The sequence below is a fragment of the Alosa pseudoharengus genome, unplaced genomic scaffold, assembly GCF_046254945.1.
Source record: "Alosa pseudoharengus isolate Yale_2024_CS ecotype anadromous, Long Island Sound unplaced genomic scaffold, YU_APseudo_1.1 YU_APseudo_1.1_scf_8, whole genome shotgun sequence".
NCBI lineage: Eukaryota > Metazoa > Chordata > Actinopteri > Clupeiformes > Clupeidae > Alosa > Alosa pseudoharengus.
The window spans coordinates 38,978,783-38,998,910 of NW_027468870.1; the positions used below are offsets into that span (position 1 = coordinate 38,978,783).

At 40.9% G+C, this 20,128-nt stretch overlaps 2 protein-coding genes across 2 annotated transcripts; one reads left to right on the forward strand and one right to left on the reverse strand.

Moving 5' to 3' along the window:
* The first annotated feature begins 2,958 nt into the window (after positions 1 to 2,958).
* layna (layilin a) lies at positions 2,959 to 5,704 on the forward strand. Its single transcript, XM_076275001.1, has 7 exons — positions 2,959 to 3,034; positions 3,564 to 3,861; positions 4,109 to 4,303; positions 4,471 to 4,508; positions 4,820 to 4,906; positions 5,159 to 5,261; positions 5,350 to 5,704. Exons 1-7 carry the CDS (start codon positions 2,959 to 2,961, stop codon positions 5,702 to 5,704), a joined length of 1,152 nt encoding a protein of 383 aa, XP_076131116.1.
* A 2,749-nt stretch (positions 5,705 to 8,453) lies between these two features.
* On the reverse strand, positions 8,454 to 18,276 carry ppp2r1ba (protein phosphatase 2, regulatory subunit A, beta a). Its single transcript, XM_076273720.1, has 15 exons — positions 18,191 to 18,276; positions 17,082 to 17,172; positions 16,549 to 16,649; positions 16,125 to 16,357; positions 15,786 to 15,933; positions 15,328 to 15,483; positions 15,052 to 15,166; positions 14,704 to 14,774; positions 14,359 to 14,493; positions 11,134 to 11,307; positions 10,966 to 11,026; positions 10,523 to 10,677; positions 10,021 to 10,163; positions 9,772 to 9,863; positions 8,454 to 9,572 (listed from the first exon to the last, which is right to left on the reverse strand). Exons 1-15 carry the CDS (start codon positions 18,266 to 18,268, stop codon positions 9,556 to 9,558), a joined length of 1,770 nt encoding a protein of 589 aa, XP_076129835.1. The 5' UTR covers positions 18,269 to 18,276; the 3' UTR covers positions 8,454 to 9,555.
* Positions 18,277 to 20,128: the final 1,852 nt, after the last annotated feature.

Consider the following 20,128-nt stretch of genomic DNA (forward strand, 5'->3'; position numbering starts at 1 on the left):
TAAATTGTGTTATTTTGTAGTTCACATGAACTGCTAATATGTATTAATGATTCAAATTTGAAATGACAACATAACAGTAATGGTTTAACCTACAGTTAAATGACACCTGCTTGGCATGTGTAATGGATTTCATCAAATGGCATTAACCACAGGAAGCCTTGTCCCCCATTTCCTGAAGTGATAAATCAAAGTTATGAGGCTTGTTTAGTAATTGCTGCTGTTGGCTCAGAAAGAACAGCTGTGCTCTACTGTGCTAGGGTGATAACAGTATACACAGAGTAGTCTGTTCCAGGCCATGTCAACAGAAGGGAACGAGTTTTTTTTATTACCAGTATATATATATATATATATATATTGCACAAATATTCAAAATTCTGATTGTCATTTTTAAAGGCTAAAAGGAGGGACCAGATCATGGTGCTTCTAAAGAAGCAGCGAGAGGAAAGAGTAAAGGTAAGATGTTACTGCTTAGATGTGGTTGGGGGGGGGGGCAGTAATGAGCATTGGATTTAATGCAAAAAAATGGAGAAGTTTAGATGCACAAAGTGATGCCTCAGTGTCATGATGAGGTTGCATTATCTCCTGTGTAGGCTAATACAGCCATTTTAAACTTGGACAGGAAGAATGGTGTGCCCCGGACAGCCAAGTGCTTTATTTCTCTTCTATCCATTAAAGTGCCCTCACTCTCTCTGCTCCTCAGCAGTTTTTCCCCAGAGTCTCAGCAGTTCTGGGAGTAGTAGCCGTAGTGGGTGGGGAGGGGGGGGACTTCGGGCTCTCCCTTTAGTGACCATTCATACATCTCTGGGGAGAAATGTGGTGATGAGGGTCAAGGAAGGGCTTGTCATCTGGTCAGCTATAAAACACATGCTCATGGAAGAAGTGAGTGTTATGACCAAATGCAAAATGAAATAAAATTCTTACTGAAATATTATTAGCAAAAGCAACATAAAGAGAGTAAGTGAAAAGGTCTATTCTTGTGCCATTGCACATTCCTTAAATTCATATATTGTTTCGTGGACAGGCTGAGAGAGTAAATACTCAAGCCATGTTTTCAGTGTTATTACAATGAAGGCTCATCATTGTAAGTCATTTGAAGAGTTCTCTAATATAGTTTTACATAAAAGGTTTGTTTTCTCAACAGAGAGAGATGATTTCTCGCCCTTTCAAGCCCAAGCAGTGTCATCAAAGTAACAGGTATGCCACTTTTTTAGGTTATATTCCAGCCTTCTCATAGTCGTCTTAATTATTGTAAGAGGGAACATTAATTTAGGCACTGTTTTTGATACATGGCACAAGTATGATCCTGCAATGTTTACAAATGGAGGAAGTGATGGCTCATGCCAGGGTAAGGTATTGATCTTGGAGGCAGCAACTGTAGCGAACCCTGATCTTATCCCATAATTTACAGCCAGAGGCGGGGAAGGGGTATACTATTTTGCTGATGTGGCTTGCATAAATCACTGCAAATTGAGGATAGAAACTCTAATAATGTTCTCTACTCCGTTTACTTGCACACTGGTTCATGCATACTGTCGCTTGAAAGACAGTACACTAGTGAGTAAGTTGTTAACTTGTTATGTATCTAACACAAGTTATGGTACACATGCACCTTTCTTTTGAAAGAAGACACTTCAATGGCACTTCAATTTCTAAAGAGAATAAAATAACATGTTGGTGACGTTCACTTTAATTGCTACCACAAGTAATCATAAACTGCCGGTCAGTTACAGCTGGATGTTCTAAAACCTCTGATTCTCTTGGTTGAATTAAATTGGCCCACAGTTGGTTTTGACTTTTAAAGCAGCACTGTTGCAACCATTAGCCATATGACTATGGATATGTGCTTTATGATTATGTGTTCTTGACCGGAACAGCCCAGAAATGTAAGAGGAGTTTTCACAGCAGGAAATATGGCACTCTTTTCACATACACCAAAAGACACAAGTTAGCATGTAAGTAAGCTTTTAGTGCTTCCAACTGGATGGTTGCTGGTGTTTGTCAGATGTTGCACGTCTTTTACGTAACACCTTACTTCTGCTCTCACTGGAGCTAAAAAAAAACAATTAGGATAAGTAAATACAAGGCATTAAGTGCCAAGGTTCTTTACATGTGTACATGCCATCAGAAGGGATGGGTCTATGAATACAAGGACATTAACAAACAAATGCATCTGTCCCCCAACACACTTTGTCCAGACCTAATTACTCCTCTATTCTTTCCACCTTTGTCTCCACAGGCATGGTCCAGATGTCTCTCCACAGGATCTAGACGAGGACATACAACATGTTAGGAGCCTTCAGTAGACTAGGAGTTCCGATTTATGAATACCCATAAATGAACACTTAACCCAAAGATCCCTGTGGGAATTTAAGAAGTTTAAAAAGGAAGGAAGTGTACTGAATTGCATTTTCAAATTAGTGCACATCTTATAGTATATTGAAACATTGTCTTTTGCTTTAACAGTGCATCAATGCAACAAAATTCTACCGTTATGTTCATGAGCCACGATTATATTTTGTGAAAATATTTAGTGATAATAGCCTATAATATAAGTGGCCCACTTGAGTTCAAATTCTTGTTTACTCCTTAAAATAAAATAAACCTACTTTCTGCATAAGCTTTGTTCCTGTTTCTATGAGTGTGCTTTTTGCAATAGAGCAGGACTGTACATGACAAACAGGCTATTGTCTTGCTTACACTGGCCTGCTGTCGGTCATCTGAGCTATTGATAATGGCTTGATGGTTTTAACGTCATGAACGCCGACTCCAGCCCTCTCCCGCGCATCATTCCAGTCTGGTATGGACTGCTGACAACATGCCAACCAACAACAGAACACCGGACTGCCTTCGTGCTGTCCACATTTGGAACATTTTCTAAGTCGTTTAAGTGGATTGTGGATATAAAACTACGTCGAGGAATAAACATTATTGAGAAATGAACAGAAGAGAATGAAAGAAATGGATTTTCTTATCATTTTTGGTTCCGCACTCTTTATCTGCAGCACATCAGCCTCCGCATCAAAGCTATTCAGTGGTAAGATATCTACTGGTATGCGCATTTGTTCTCTGTGGATAAGTAACTCTTTGTCCATTTCACTAAATACTGGAAGCACACAATAGATACATGGCTACTTTTTTGAGTGTATATTTAAACGGTTTACCACTTTTGAAATCAACAAGTAGACTAGCCAGTGTTGATTTTCAACTCGTACGCATGCATTCTCGTCGAGTTTTTCCTAAAAATAATTAGCCTACTGTTCTTATGGTCATGACCATTTTTTTTGTCAATCTCTTTAGCAGACTTCTACGAGCCGAGAGGTATGTTGAAATCTATATTCATTGTGTCTCCAAAATATAATGAATTAATCCAGGCGCATCAGACAAGTGGAGTATTGTGCACGCTTGGATCCAGTTCAGAATGCCATTGTGTTTATAATTAAATTATTAGGCTATAGGATAACGTTATATCATCTTAGTGTATTTCACTAGACATGGACCCTATCATTTACATTACCAATGGCACATGAGACTTTTCTCATGCAGATGTTTTCCTCTTTCTAAAGGGCAAAGGATCTGCAAGCGCGGCACAGAACGCCCCTGCTACAAAATAGCCTACTTTCAAGACAGCAGACGAAAAGTGAACTTTGAGGAGGCGAGCCGCGCTTGTAAAAGTGATGGCGGCGAGCTTCTCAGTATCGAGTCCGAGGCTGAGCAGCAACTGATAGAAAATTTCATCCAAGAGCTGAGAGCTGCCGATGGAGACTTTTGGATTGGACTACGCCGAGACGCGGGCTACGAGGAGACGAGTGGGGACTGCCCATCACAGTACTACTGGATGGACGGAAGCCAGTCAACATTTAGGTCTGGTTTAAAGACTGCTTGTTTAGTGGAGATGGCCATTAATGAAATAGCTCTTAGGATAATTGGTATTTTTATACCTACATTAATAAAGTCAGTAGTGCTTAAGCCCATTATTTTTCCATGCAAATTCAAATGGTTCTGAATAAGTTGTTTTGCCAGTAACCAGATTGTCCATCAGCCTACTTCAACATCTATAAATTCCTTTTGCTCAACCTATAGTTCAACATTCTCTTATTGAACTTCTCAGAAACTGGCACTGGGACGAGCCGTCGTGTGGCTATGAGGTGTGTGTGGTGATGTATCACCAGCCATCAGCTCCACCAGGCCTCGGTGGACTCTACATGTTCCATTGGAACGATGACAACTGTGAGACAAAGAATAACTTCATCTGCAAGTACACCAAAGGTAGTCGTATATCACAGCAGTGGCCCTTTTTTCATATGTAAGACACTGAATCAAAGCCCTCTGCTTACACAACAATTTGTTTGGCCATTTTGATCATTTTCATGTCAGTTTGTCTGTTAGCACTTTAAAAAACGCATAGAACTTGGCAGTCTTCTTAAGGACAATGATTTGTGTTCCTCATTTTGCTCACTGTAATGATTTCAGAGACTCCCCCTGTGCCTACTCCATCAGCAAATGGAAGTGTTCCAGGTAAATGCTCAAAATAGGACATCATAATTCTGAGATTGAAATTTGTTCCTGTTTATTGACCATAATGTTAATATGTTAGATTTGTTATATATTAGGTTATATTCTTTAACATTATATCTATAGGATTATATTTTATATGGTAATGTACTTGGATCATAGGAGACTGTAGTTACAATGGTCCTGCTCACTGTTGGGGACTATTGATTTCACTGCCTGTCACACAATGAGTCAGGGACACTTAAATAAGTCTTATTTCCTGTCAACATTACTTTCTGAAATAAAGTCTGAAATACATTTTTATCAGGTGCTCCACCACCATCCTTGCGACCAAAATATCCTTCAGTAACAAAAACAGATGAAGGAATGAGAGTTGTTGTATCTCCAAACCCAGGTACTCAATGATTCCAATCAATGCACACACACACACACACACACATAAATATAAAAAGTACATTATAAAAATGTGTGAATACTGAGAAAAGGCTAAAAGAAACAACATAAAAAACAAAAACAAAAATAAAATGTTGCAGACCTCTTAATGTGATACCAACAACTCTGTTTCAGACAATGCCTTAAATATTGCCTACATCATTCTTCCAACAATTCCACTGCTCTTAATGTGATACCAACAACTCTGTTTCAGACAATGCCTTAAATATTGCCTACATCATTCTTCCAACAATTCCACTGCTCTTACTACTGATAGTTGCATCTGGAGTTTTTTGCTTCAAGCTTTTCACAAAGAGGTATGATTTATCAATTCCAAATTTCCCATATTAAGCCTTCATTTAGTAGCTTGAAATCAACTAACCCTAACTTTCTATGTGTATGTAGGGGTAAGGAACGAACTGAGACCTGTCCTAAAGAGCCAGGCTACTGGGTCTCTGATGAACACTGCGACAGCCCCAGTCAAGACGTCTATAACGTCATAAGGAAGCAGCACGAGGCGGACCTGGCCGGCACGCGGCCGGACATCAAGAACACGTCCTTCCTGGGTTCTTCTCCTGACACGCCACCTGGCGACTACGACAACCTGGCTGGACGAGACACAGAAAGCGGCTTTGTGACGCTGGCAAGCACCGAGAGTGGCTTTGTGACCAATGACATTTACGACATGTGTCAGCTGCGTAGCAGTGGACGATACCACCGCGACACAGGATGGCTGGACAGTGACCTGTATGGCTATTAAGGCCCTGCTTTCTGTGAACTTACCACTTTGTGCCAAGTAGTAAGGGCTTGCTCTTTGCCCCCCCAAATACCCCCCTAATACCCCAAATCCCCCTCCGTCTGCTATTATCTGTTGCAACATGGGGCAGTTGTTCCAGTATGCATCTCATCCACTGATCACATCCAGGTTACATCACAGTTTCATTCTGGTGTTACCTGCATGCATTTGAATTAACAACTGCTCTCCAATGAAAAGATGTCCTCACATACTGACTACTGCACAGTTGAACGTGTGGACAGAAGCATGGGAGAAGCACTCACTCCTTAGTTGCATGAAGATACCTGAAGCCTGCGCTCAGTGCCTCCGAAGAGCATCTATCCGTTTGCATCGTGGCAATGGGCAGTACCAGCCAAATGGTCTGAAATACTCTCCAAGCAACGACTTCAAGAGGATCTGAGTGTAAAGTGATGATTGTGAAATGTCCTACTGAGGTGTCCTGTAGGACACCAAATCCTGAGAAACTCTGAAGTCTGAATGTAATCACATATCTCATGAGTTGAGTGTTATTAGAAGAGACTTTACACTGTTGTGTTGGATATTGTTGATTGTGTTAAGAATGTGTTCAGGTCTGTATGGTCAAGTTGCACTATTTACCGGATAAGCTAAAAACCAAATTGAATGAAGACTATATGCATCTGTAGGTGGATTTGCATGGCCCCCTATTGTTGCTTTCATTTGGAGTTGTTGTTACAGGGCAGATGATGAGGCAGTAGAGACCTCTGCCTTCTGCAGATTGCCATGGCCTGAGTTATTGATTCTGAGACACTCGCTGCTTTCTCTACACTGGAATGTGTTTGTCATGTTGAGGAAACTAACTAAAACAAACTAATGAAAATGACAGTGAACAGAAAGGTATCATGTGTCTGTGAGCAACTGGGAACTGGTGGTGTACAAAGTAGGTAAATGTTTTTTTTTTGTACATTTTTGTAGATTGTAAAAATATAGAGAATGAGCTGAACAGCATGATAGGTTAAGTGCTCTACTTTGATCTGAGACTGTATGTATACTTACATAGATAAGTATTTGGAATTTGGTGATTAAAAATCAAACAGGAATAAGGCATTTTAAGGGTGTGTGTGTGTGTGCGTGTGTGAATGTTTTGTACATTCTTATCAGTCATGTATAATTACATGAATAATTTGCCAACAATTTAATTATTAGCTGCTTTCAACCATCCACCTACAGCTAACAGCTGAAATGTAACATGTACTATGTCTTTCATCATGAAAATTATTTGAGAGGAAGTGCCTATTTGAATTTTTGATGCAAGTAAATAAGTAGTTGCCTCCTCTTAAGTTACATTTACTATTCTGTGAACTCACCTCACACTATATACTGTTGATAAAGTTGATTTATTCTGATGCCTTTTGGTAAGCAACCCGATGATCCACTGGACCTGCATGGAGAACCACACTCCTAACTTTCAGTACCTACAACATAAAAAAAAACCTTTTATTTCAATGGGGATGATAACAAATAAAGAATGAATATTCAATACAACTGCGAGTGCAATAAATACATACATCTACCGATCCACATTGCACTAGATGCCTTCACCATGGCCTTGCTGTAGTGGCAGAACCTTTACATTTGGAAGACAACACAAATAAGAGGCAAGTCTAGAATAAAATGATCTCTCAACTACCAACCTAGGGAGTCCTTCACTGACCTGCAGAGCTGTCAGGAACTGGCACTCAAGTTTTTCAGCTTATCGAAAGTGGACCTGTGAATGTGGTCACAATGATCCAAGTGAAGTGCCATCAGAACAAGATGCATCTGTACACAATAAGATCTGCTTTAGAGCATACACATCCAAAGGACAGGTCTTTACAGTGAGGTTATGAGATATGTGATTACATTCAGAGTTTCTCAGGACTGATAGGCACATAAATAGGCTTCTTGCCTGTCGCACCATGACACCTTGAAAGCCAAGGAACCAAGTCAACATCAGAAACAGGAAAACATTACATTTCCTAGAAAGAATACAAAAAGTAAAAACATGCATTAGTTCTACAGTAAAAATAGTGTAGCTTTTTCTTTAAATTGGCTGCAGGGAAACCCCTTTATACGAAGTGTAAGCCATCCTCTTACTTCGAAGAGATGTGATGTTCAATCACTACCTTGAGCACAATCACATTATGCAAAATACATATTTATTTTAAATATACATGATTTTCTACTGAGGAATGAAACTGGCTTCATGAGAAGAATGAGAAAGATGAGATGATGGTGATTAAAAAAATGAGAAGATGGTGTCAAGAGAGTTTAGTCTATGTATAGATTAAATATGTTTGTTTACCTCTAAACACAAAAGATTACACTTCAACTAATGTGGTTAACAGTTACTGTATAGTAACCAGAATTTAGAATTACGCCTCATTCTCACCTATTTACTTACACACACACACACACACACACACAGGTGGAGGAGCCTGCCATGTAAGGTGCCAACGAACACATCAGGAGCCGTTTAGGGTTGTGCGTCTTCCTCAAGGACACTTGGACAGGGTCAGAAGAGAGGCTGGAACCAGCACACTTCACTCAACAACTCGTCTACCTCCTGAGCTGCCACCACTCATCCTCTCTATGGACGGTGTGTGTGTGTGCACTACAAACTTGACCCACCAGTATGAGCCATAACAAGCATGCTAATGCCTTTGGTAGGAGAGCTACACAGAGTTTGGCACATTATTGAGAAACACAGGCGGCGTTGAGTTACCTCGGCTTCTTTATTGATTATTCCCAAAACATTTCTCTGCCTTGCGTCAGAAGGAAGGAGATGCAACATGTTCATAAACAAGACAAATTCTAAAGACACAACAGATACAGTAGTTACTTCCCTACAACTGATGTCAGTTTACATTTGAAACTAATGTGTCACCTCCATGTACTGCGTGTAGCGTGTAGCGCCTAAAACATCCCGACAAATTCAACACTTCCCGATGCAATGACACCCAATTATCTCTTCCAATTCAACAGTATGAGAGAATATCATGCAACTGTTTCTGTACAAATGATAAGTTAAAACTCAGCATACAGAACATTTTATTATGAACTAAGGTCCTTAAGAAAAGAATAGGGGAAATTGAAGGGAGATGTGTGGTCCATGGTTAATGGCACAGAAAAGCAAAGAGGGGGAGGGGCTTAAAATGGCCAAGATAAGAGAAGGTCTGTGTCAGTGTGTGCATCAGGTACAGTAAAGGTGGTGAAGGGAGTTTCATCGTGGTCCCTATAGGAAAAGGGCCATGTTAATAATGCATTTGTCTGTGGAGGACTGATGGTGTGCACCAGTGGCATACTGTACAAGCGGGTGGAGGCCTGAGCCATGCTCTACGCATGCACTGAGCCATGCTGCAGCCGGACCGGGCACAACCACTAGGAACGCAGGCACAGACTCACAGCACACTCTCCCGTTACCCTAAATCACACTTGGGAGCTAGTGAGCCGACCGCGTCCGTCCTTGTTTCATTTTTGTTCTTCTAACTGGTGCAGATGCGCTTGTGGCCTAAGTAGACAATGCCACCTAACAAAGTGCTACGGGAAAGCTCAAAGGGTCGAAGATCAGTGAGTGTACAGGACAGGGACATTGGAGTGGCTCATGAGCGAGCATCAGACCCAAACGGTCTTCTGCCCTGAAGAGGAAGTGACCAGAATAGTGTAGAGAGAACTACAGTGAAAACAGAGTTTGCCCAGAAGATACGCCGACTCCCTCTGCACCATTGAAGTGTGTTAAAATGTCCAATATATGAGGAGACATCAGTACTGAGGTTTGAGGCGTGAGACGCAGAAGGTTCCTCTTCTGTGTGGATCCTCTAGGCCAGGGCAAGAACTGCAACATAAAGATTACATTCACTCAGTCACTAATAAAATCACCCCACCTCACAATGCGACAATTAGTTTGGGAAATCAAAAAAAAAAAAGTATATATTCTTAATGAATATACAGTAAATCTACAAATACATAACCAAGATCACTGAACAAAATAAGTATCCAATTCATGCAGGAGAGTGAACGCCTTTCCCTCTTACCACTAATGGCCTCCTGAGCAAAGTACTTGACATCCATGTCTGTGTCTGTGGCCAACCTCTCCAGCACCGGCTTCACCTCAGCCTGCAGAGAACTACAAGACCCAGAAGAATCAGCATCAGACTCCACAGAGCAACCTTCATCACACACAGAACCATTTTCGCATTTTTGCATATCAGATATGGCCTTAACGTTCTCATTTGTGAACCTTTCCTAAAATAAATCTCAAATATCGAATGTAATTCACATACTTGCTGTCCAGCACTGGGCCAATTTTCTGCAGGGTCTTGGCCACGTTGAAGCGGACGTTGGCCACCTGGTCGTTGGCCATTTTCAGGGCCACGGGGAGCATGTGTTTGGTGGTGATCTCCTGGCCACACGCCTCCGATAAGGCCTGAGACAGTCCCATTTACAGAGTTATGGGAGCAGAAGCATGCTACAAGACACTGAATACAGTATTTATGAAGACTAAAAGCATACAATCTGCACATTGCTATATTGCTCTAAAATAAATATCGAATATGATAAAAATCATATATTCATCCAACCACCCAGAGATGCTATGCAACCACAGCAGAAGCATTAGATTTTTATCCAAAGTGACTTACATGTCAATTATTACAAGAGCAAGCCTCCCCAGAGACTTCTCTGGCTACTGCATGCTATCTCAGCAACGTAGCCACTATGCTACCACCACCCAGCATACTATTGTATTTGCCGTGCACTAGTTTTTGACATTGAGATCATACTCACATTGATACAGAAGAGGGTGGTCATCCTGTGGAGGTAGTTGGGGTCGTTGGCCATGCCCAGCACTTTGGGCACAATGGTGTTCTGCGCCCACTCGGCACCAAACTTCTCCACCAGCTTCATCAGATTACATGTGGCAGCCTCCCTGATGGCATAAACTGTAGACAAGAGAAGAGCAATGTCAATCAAGGTCATCTCAGTTGGTTGAGGAAGGAGACAGGTCACACAAAAAATGACCAAAATTACAGTTAAAACAAGATCTAAAATGGTTTAAGATAACAGATTATGTATTTTATAAATAAAACAAGCAATGACATCCAATACACTAAAATCAAGTTGAAACAGTCAATACAGAAAATCAATACAGATTGGTGATACAAAATGTTGGGTATTGTTTGAGTTGGTGTGCCATTTTCAGTCCCATCATAAGAAGAGGATGTACTCACCATGATCAACAAGCCATGCCATGCACAGAGAATTCAGTTTCTCATCAAAGAACTCCACACCCTGAAAAAGAAGCAGAGATCCCAGTAAACATCAAGACCCCACAAAATATCCAATCTAACATCCGTGTCCAATTAGCTTCGATCTTACTGCACGACAGTTAGACTCACCAGCTGTCCAGCCAGCAGGGGCATGTACTCAATGATGGCCAGACGCACCCTCCACTTGGCATCCTCTGCCAACTCAACAATGGCCGGCAACAGAGACTGAGACAGCTGGCGGATGCCAATCACCTCGTTGACGCAATCCAGGTTGGAGATGATGTTCAGACGAACCTCAGGGCACTGAAATAATGAATGTATTGTAAGGCTGTAACGATATACGATTCGAAACCGAAATCGCGACATTCATATCCACGATACTGTGTCGCGGTGTGAAAAGGCAGAATCGCGACACACCCTTTCTAGTGTTTCACGCAGTGCTTTGCAGCTTACGCGGCCGCAAAAGCAACCACATCTCCCGCTTTACTTATCGGTAGCCTACGTTGTCCAAAAACAAATAAATAAATAAATAATAATTTCATACCTCTCCTTGCTTTCATTGTAGACTATGTGTGCAACTTTACCAAACAGTATAGAAGTAAACCCCCTCTCCTTGCCCCACTCTCTCTTGCGCTCCCTCCCTCTCACTCTCCCTCCCTCTCCTGCTCAATGAACACGCGCGACTTAAATAAAACATTCACAATCGTGAAAGCATAGAAGACGACTAGCTAAATTACTATTAAATCCGCTTAGCATCATCAGCATGCTGCACATATTTTTTTTAAACTCTTGCATTGAAGTTGACTGATCATCTCAATACCAACGTTTCCCAAAAGGGCCTGTCCCAAGGAGAACAAGTATTACCTTGAAACTTAAACACACATGGGGAAACTGAACAGTCCAATCAGTAGACTATGATAGCATAGTTGGCTAGCTTAGCCTACTTTGTTTACAATATTTCCAGGCTTCAACCAGACAGCTGAATTAAAGACGTAGAGTTGTAATAAAAAATAGTAGGCCTAGGCTATAGGCTAATCTGCATAAAGTGTGCCGTCATAAATATCAGTCATTCAGAAAAATATTTTTTATATCAGGATATAAAATAATAGATATATTATATTGTAATCCTCTGGTGTTCTAAGGGAGGCTATTAAAATGTTATTTAATAACAAAAACCCCCCCCAAAAAAAGAAAAATCGAGATTCGTATCGAACCGTGGGTCAAAAATCGTGATACAAACCAAATCGTGAGGTTGGTGTATCGTTACAGCCCTAATGTATTGGAATGTCACATATTACCAACAGTCACGTATGTCCAACCTCTTACGTGTATGTGTCACTTAATATTCATTTCTATACAAACCAAGATGGCGGATTCCTAAAGAAACTCAGGCACCCACACCATAAGTTTATTTAAATTAGCTATGTACCAAAAATTACATTTTACCGTGACTCGAAGAGCTGTAAACAGTGTTGTAAGGCTGCGTGTACAAATTCGTTTGGAGCTCCAGTGGAATTTTGAATTGCGACGACGAGAATTCTCGGGCTAACCGTTGATGTGCCGTGAGAAAGGTTGGGAATAAGTACCCACCAGCCCAGCACTAAACTCTGAGCGTGGTAAACTAAATCGGATATTTCAGGCAGTAAAAGCCCCGGTAAGAACCAAACTAGATTTTGTTCAAATCTACACACATATGGCTACTGAAAAATGTAAGGTTCATTTATCAAACGTTATTTTGAGTAGTATTAAAAAACATCATTGTTTTAGAATTTTTTAACGAAATGGTTGGTTAGTACGTTTACGATAAGTTAGAGAGATAAGCTCATCACTGTAAATACCAAGGATATTACAGAATGAAAGCAAAAATGTTTTTCTGTTGCTCTTGAGTCTTGGATAATTGTATAACTAGTGCTGGGCGGTATACCGTATACCGGTGTATATTTTCATTATGAATACATTTTTAATATACTGCCATACCGGTGTATTTGATTACACAACGTTTGGAACGCTGCGCTGCGCGACAGTGTTTCAGATGGGACTTTTTTCACACGCACGCATGGTGCCACTGCGAGGCATAGTGAGGGTAAACACAAAACACCTTAAGTTTTTCCCCTGAAGTATGACCCTTAAGGATTAATTTCTCCTTAGATTAGGGGTTTATTTAAGGGTGTTGCACAGAATACCTTAAATTGTTTCTTTAGTTAAGGAAAAACGTTAAGGGATACTGCATTGAAAGGGATTTACCGTCACAAAAATTCTATTGAGATTGTTCAACAGCTGTAACTAGCTGGCTAGTAGGTGATGCCATTAGTTAGCAACCCACTGAACACAGTGAAGTTTAATGAGCTTATCATTCATCTCACCTTAAGAATATTCGCTGAAATTATCCAGGTAGGAAGTAAAGCATGTTATAGACATGCACTGAGCAATACTAGCTGGCTAGTTAGAAATGATCCTGACTGTCATTAGTGCACCAAAACAAACTTTTTTGTTAATGTTTTGCCTAGCGAACCAAACCGAACCTCATGGCAGGCTAACAAGACATCCACATTAAGTTAACGTTAGCCTACCACCAACGTCATGTAAACCACACAATAACAATAAGGTATGTTTCTGATAGGCCTATTTGACAGAGTAAGCATATTAGCAGAGAGGTTTTATTTTAAATTGTATCATTTTCAAAAAAGTATAATTATTGCAAGTTGACCTACTTTTTGTATTGGTTTTATAGGATACAAGATGTTTGTGAAATTTGCACAGTAAAAGTTCTGTATTTTGACTGCAATTGTCTTTGCATTCTGATTAGATTAGAATTAGAATGATTAGAATCATGAGTGGCTCTTTGTAAACAGCATCATTTTCTGGGGCCATGCAAAACCGCATTAGTGTGGAGTTATTCTACATCATGACAGTAAAATAGACCATCCTTAGTCAATGTACTGCAGCAATTCCTCTCTCAACCTGTAGAAAATGCTGTGAACATCTGATTATGCATGGAAACAAAATACCTTCATATACCGTGAAACCGTAAGAATTTTGAAAAAAAAAACGTGATATACATTTTTGGTCATACCGCCCAGCACTATGTATAGCGATGGCTAATTCATGAAAAAGACTAAAAAACAAAACAAAATAAAACTCAAGTGTTCCACACACGCACTACAGCTATACAGTAACATAGACTAACACACTATTACAGCTATACAGAAGTATAAAGTTGCCCTACAGGTAGCAGCCTAATCAATTTAGCACCCATTTCTTAGCTTCTTGCGAGACCCACTTTAGAAGACCCGACATCTGAGACATGTAAGCAAGGCAAGCCGACCCTTTGTGGCCAGGACCAGACCTGCTTACCTCATCTTTGAGCTGTGCCAAGAACAGGGGCAGCAGATGTTCGACAGTGTTGTCTTTTCCCAGGATAGTGGACAAGCCCATGATTACTGACGCTAGAGCAGACTTGACATGCTGGTTGGTATCGGAAACCAGTTCCTACAAACAAAAAAGAAAGTCAGTCATTTACTCAAAAATATGAGGTTATGTTTAAGCAATATAGCACAAGTGAGAGTGGGTTTGGTCATGGATATTTTCACGGGTGTTGTTCGGCCGTAGCCACGTGGCCGGAGGCCGAGTTGCGCAGGCAACAATTGTCATATTATGTCTCCAAATTAAACTAAAAGCTGGATAACGGTTTAACTTTACCTTCACACAAGGCAGTATGTGAGTCATGATGATTGTCTCTCTGCTATCCTCTGGTAAATTTTCACAGAACTCTAAAGAGATAAACAAGTGAAATATGAAATGTTATAGATAATGTTTTAAAACCATACAACCAAGAAAAAGAAACATAATTTAAGGAAATTGTGTGTGGTTGAGTTGGTGGAAAATAAACAAACAAACAAATCCAGTACGCCAGTAGCTAGTCTAATTAGATAGATAGATAGATAGATAGATAGATAGATAGGTACTTTATTGATCCCCAAGGGGAAATTCAAGATCTCAGTAGCATACAGACATCACACACAACATGCACTTACAAGATTCACTCACCTTTGACCTTATTTGCTGCAGCGGCCCGAACCTCGGCCTCACAATCCTTAAGAAGGTTCTGGAAGGCCGGTACCAAATCGTTTTTGGTAATCTCTGGTCCCACTGCCTTCTGGAGCTGTATGAACCAGACACACAGTTAATACCGTTCCTCTGTTGCAGTCATATCGATTATCAGGTCACCCTGACCTGGCCTTTGACCCACCTGAGCCTTTCACTACACTATGCTGGACACCAAATGGAACCAGACTAACGCCATAACAATCAACGGCCACTTACTTCAGAGAACTTGTCGGCCACCATGTAGCGGACTCTCCATGACTTGTCCTCAGCTGCCTGGCGGAGGGTGGGCATGACGAGGCTCTCCAGATCCTCCTGGGGAAGGAGCTGGGCGATGCTGACACAAGCCTCCACAGCGAGGAGCCGCACAGAGTCCTGCCATCACAACATCACAACAACGTCCCAGCAACGTTAGAATGGAACTGGCCCAGGCTCACACATGTCCATCAGCATTCCAAAATACCAATCCATAAGAAACAATATCAAATAAACGACTACATTAAAATATTCTTTTGAGGTAATTACACACAACTAAGCTATGTCAACAATGCAGGAAAAACACAATCCCCCAAAATCTACTAAATGAATCCAGCAACAACTAAACACATGGTGAACCTACATGGCAGTAGTGAGAGCAAAGTGGCAGAAATAATCCATCAGTTGTGAGTGTGCCTCACCTGCTCATCAGAAGCCAGAGCTGTAAAGAGGGAAATGATGTCACTCTTCACATACTCCAACTCCAAGACTTTAGCAAACTCTCCCAGTTTTGATGCAGCGGCACGCCTCACCATGGGAGTGTCATCGGAACACAAATTGCGGAAATGCCTGTGTGTGGGGGGGGGGGGTCACTCTTTCAGATAAAACTGATCAACTTATAAAATTGTTTAAGTTTAATATTTCACATAAGACTGATAAAATCTGGTTAACCCCCCCCCCCTCAACTTCCTCTCATGTTGCAAAAATATTCATGTCAAATATTCACACTTCATGTACATATATATTCAAAAGTATCTTACTGTCGGATCTCGGCTTTGACAGTGCTGGAGACGCGGGGGTAGCACACGCTGAAGAGGCCGCAGGCGGAGGTGCGGGAGGTGAACCAGTCGCCGCTGGCCAGGCGCTTCACCAGGGGCTCGAAGTGCACCTCCAGGTCCACGGGGGAGTGCTCGTGAGAGATCTTACGCAGAGACTCCACAGCCTTGTCGCGCACCACCGTCTCCTCTACGGTGGCCAGGCTCTCCAGTGGGGGCTGGGGGCAAAGACAGACAACAAAAACAGTGAACAAATAAAAACAATAAATAAACAACAACAAATAAAACTAAATCATTTAAGTTTAAAGGTTCTTGAAATCTACATTAGAAATCTACATGCAGTAAGAAAAGGACATTTGGATCCCTGAGTTCACCAGCCCTTACATGGTACAGGCATCTTGGTACTCACCAGGAGACAGTGCACGTACTCTGGGCCTCCCACCAGCATGGTGAAGTTACCGAGCTGCTCGGCAAGTGCAAGTAGCACCTCATCTTCATCGTAGATGGTATCTGGGCAGGGCAAAGGAGAATCAAAGATGGTGTGATGATTGCACATACTGTCATTTATTTTATGATCACTAACTTTGTACTTGTTTTGTTTCTGTGAATACATAGTGCATTTTCCATTTTGTGATGTCCGGTTCACTTCCTGACTAAAATGACAGTTGCCAGCCAGCTGTGTGGACTGTACAAGTACATGTATGCTACAACACAGTTATGTAGGCCTGTATGCCCACACTTCACATAAGATGTCATAAAGTCATTACACAGCATACTAGTTATGTAGTTTGTGATAGCTTCCATTTAGTTTATCAGACTCAATGCAACGTAATCTAACTTGTATTTGGCCAATGCGTTTTTGGCCATGCTTGGGACTAGTTGAGTATGACAAAGAATATTTTATGAGAAAAGTATCGTGCATGTTTCAAAGTTCACATCTACCTGTAAGGAAGGGAAGGAGCTCTGTCCGGGTCCTCTCCACCCCTAAGGCTAAAGCAATGGTTGACAACTTCTTGATGCTATTCAAGCGCAGCTGTAAAATACAAACATTGTAGAGGAGAGTTTGTAGTTACATGGATAAATCAGTGTTTGCCGTAATGTTTAAAAAATACTTTGGAGAATGAAAACACTTTCCATCAGAGTTATTAAGCAAAGTGTCAAGCGAATGTCAATATCCACCTTAGACAAAATTATATCTAAGTTAGTCCATGGTGGATAGAGCTAATTAACTTTGATAAGTGTTTTTGACCAAGTAAGTGCTAAATAAACGGGTGGCATCGCTCAGCAAGTTCAGGATCCATCCTAGGATCCAACTGACAAGTATGAAGATTGCTTAATTAATGCGTTTAGCAGATAGATGCTAGCCTAGAAACCTTAAAACAAACTAATAACCTCACTTATAAAATGAATGTGAAGCAAGTGACGTTAAGCTATTAAAACACTCGTTAATTGCTTTACCGCTAACGTAGCTGCTAGCACTATTATGCTAGCTGGTATCATCACGAGAGGTTTCTTATTGAATGAAAGCCATTCCAGTGAACTTAAGCTATCATTTATACTAGAAACTATTAAAAACCACCAATCCATTATTGTCGAAAGTTAAGACACCAGCTCCGTAAGCTGTAAGTTACACAACTGTCTAATAGCTAGCTGCTAGCTATGGAGACAATCTAGCTAACGTTAACGTAACCGTCTGAAAAGAGTCTGATCTCAAAACTCATTCAACCAGTTCGTATTGCCACAAGAACACCACACACCCGCACAGAAATACGTTACCAAAGTAATAGTTTGAGTATGGTCATGTTTTGTCAGAACCACGGGGCTTTAGTCAAAATGAAATATGCGGCGCTGGCAACATTGCATGCAGCAGTAACATTAACGTTGTGGTACCTGCTAGGCCTGAGCCTACCGGTACGTTAACTTTCGTTAGCCTCGCTAGCCAAGCGATGCTAGTCTCGTTGCTATTTTACTAGACAGTGGAACAACACAACTTTTTTGGATCAACATTTAACATATTCACAATTAAAACGTTTAATGATTACAAAATCTACCTGTACGTCCTCATTGCGAAGTTCATCAATGAGTACAGCAATAGGGTACAGGGAATCATCTCCATCTGATGCCGCCATCTTGGAAATTGTAGGGTAAGTAATCGACTTCCTACGGGGTTTCCTCCTACTTGTTCCACTAGGCGGCACTAGTGGGAAACGACAGATACTTGAATTGACTCTCGCAGCAGATTGCAGCAGTGACTTACCTGACCTCATGCTTTTGAGAGCATGACATTTTCTTAATCATTAACATTTGGCTGTTACACAAACACAAGGTAAACCATTAAAACGCCACAGACCAGGCTTGGAATTTCACCATTTTAGGGGCAAGGCCACTTGGCCTTCAGTTGGGCATATTTGGTGGGGGGCACAAAGGCCACATGTCAGGGCACCAAGGCCAAAGAACTATACAGTACAGTAGTATGCTATAAAAATGATAAATGGTATTCACTGCAGTAGACCTGTATCACTATGAAACATTACAAAAACATAAAACATGACATATTACATATAACTGTAAATCATCTGATCATCTAATATTTTCAGATATCTAGGCTATATTTAACATTTATTTTATATTTGGCCTGTTATGAAATCATGTATTGAACAATTTAAGCACAGCTCAGCTTTAAGAAACTCAAATAGCCTAGATGCATGCTTAGCATTTTGTGATCATTAAGGTTACTTTCACAAACTCTTATAGTCAGCTGTCCTCTGATAGGCGACATTTGTAATATTTATTTTGTATTTGGCCCGTTATGAAATAATGTGGAACAATTTAAACACAGTGTAAAACTTAAATCCCAAATTTGGAGACATCCATGTATGTTGAAATTTACTGCAAATTCAAAACGGGATTAGTCTGGAACAGCTAACTGTACAGGGGACTGCTTTACACCTTTCTGTTCGGTAAGGTCTGCTGTTTATTCTGATATATGGTTTGTCGTATGTTAAACGAAGGGTTCGTGAAGTATTCCACCGAGATGAATGGGTAGGGAGATGGACGCAAAACCTTCAGTAGAATTTATGATTAAATTGAATGATATTATTTACTTTTCTCGCGAACCGTTCACCACAGCAATTAGCGGCTAACATCGTTTAAAAGCTGAGAAAAAGCTCTTTCATGTGATACTTCTGATGTCTGTGTGATGAGTAGGCTACTTCGCGAGTAGTTCAACTGAGAAGAATGGGTTAATTTGGACGCACTTTCTTTCTTGCGCTGTCACTTTCTCCACTGCGTAATTTGCGCTGTGAACGCTAAGATTATTTTGACAGGCCATAGGCTAAATATATATCGCTATGAGTAGGACGCAAATCAGAATATTTAAGAAGGGGCACCAAGGCCACCGTGGCCTGTAAACCTCTGATTTTCAAAGGGGCGTCACGGCCAACGCAAGGGCTACTACGGCCATGGCCGTCGTGGCCGCTGTGAAATTCCTACCCTGCCACAGACCTATGTAGGCCTATGTCTAGGCTTATGGTTCACATCTGTGATGACTGTTGAACATTAGCCTGGTGGTCCAAGAGCAGACCATGCACCGGTCCATGCATCAGGATGGCAGTCAGATATGAAGCACTGCACAATGTTGCTAACGTTAACGTTAACCGGTTTCACACACGATAAATACACGATGGTAAATATAACATTCAATACCAAAACACTATTATTTACACGATTACTCCTGAAATAACTGCTATTAACTATATAAAAATCATTGTTTGGAGGAAAGGGTTCACATGCTGTCACCGGTTGGAAACATGGTTGGAAGTGATTTCACGCTGGTTCGTGCTGCTTATATATTTTTCAGTGAGGCGCGGTGGTTTATGGGATGAGTAGTTCCTTCGCTCGGAAATAAAAATATGTACACAGTCTTGTACCTTTGACTTTTTTTGGACTTTCTCTTCGTTTTTTCACTCGAAATGATATGTTGTATGCTT

What these genes read in the sequence shown, in the direction of transcription:
- layna (XM_076275001.1), top strand. Translation starts at nt 2,959, where the DNA reads ATGGATTTTCTTATCATTTTTGGTTCCGCACTCTTTATCTGCAGCACA. An exon ending in CTCCATCAGCAAATGGAAGT is followed by an intron (nt 4,509 to 4,819) that starts GTTCCAGGTAAA and finishes CATTTTTATCAG; the next exon opens with GTGCTCCACCACCATCCTTG. An exon ending in TTCAAGCTTTTCACAAAGAG is followed by an intron (nt 5,262 to 5,349) that starts GTATGATTTATC and finishes ATGTGTATGTAG; the next exon opens with GGGTAAGGAACGAACTGAGA.
- ppp2r1ba (XM_076273720.1), bottom strand. Translation starts at nt 18,268, where the DNA reads ATGGCGGCATCAGATGGAGATGATTCCCTGTACCCTATTGCTGTACTC. An exon ending in ACATACTGCCTTGTGTGAAG is followed by an intron (nt 14,494 to 14,703) that starts GTAAAGTTAAAC and finishes TTTTGTTTGTAG; the next exon opens with GAACTGGTTTCCGATACCAA. An exon ending in GGCATGGCTTGTTGATCATG is followed by an intron (nt 10,678 to 10,965) that starts GTGAGTACATCC and finishes TCTTGTCTACAG; the next exon opens with TTTATGCCATCAGGGAGGCT.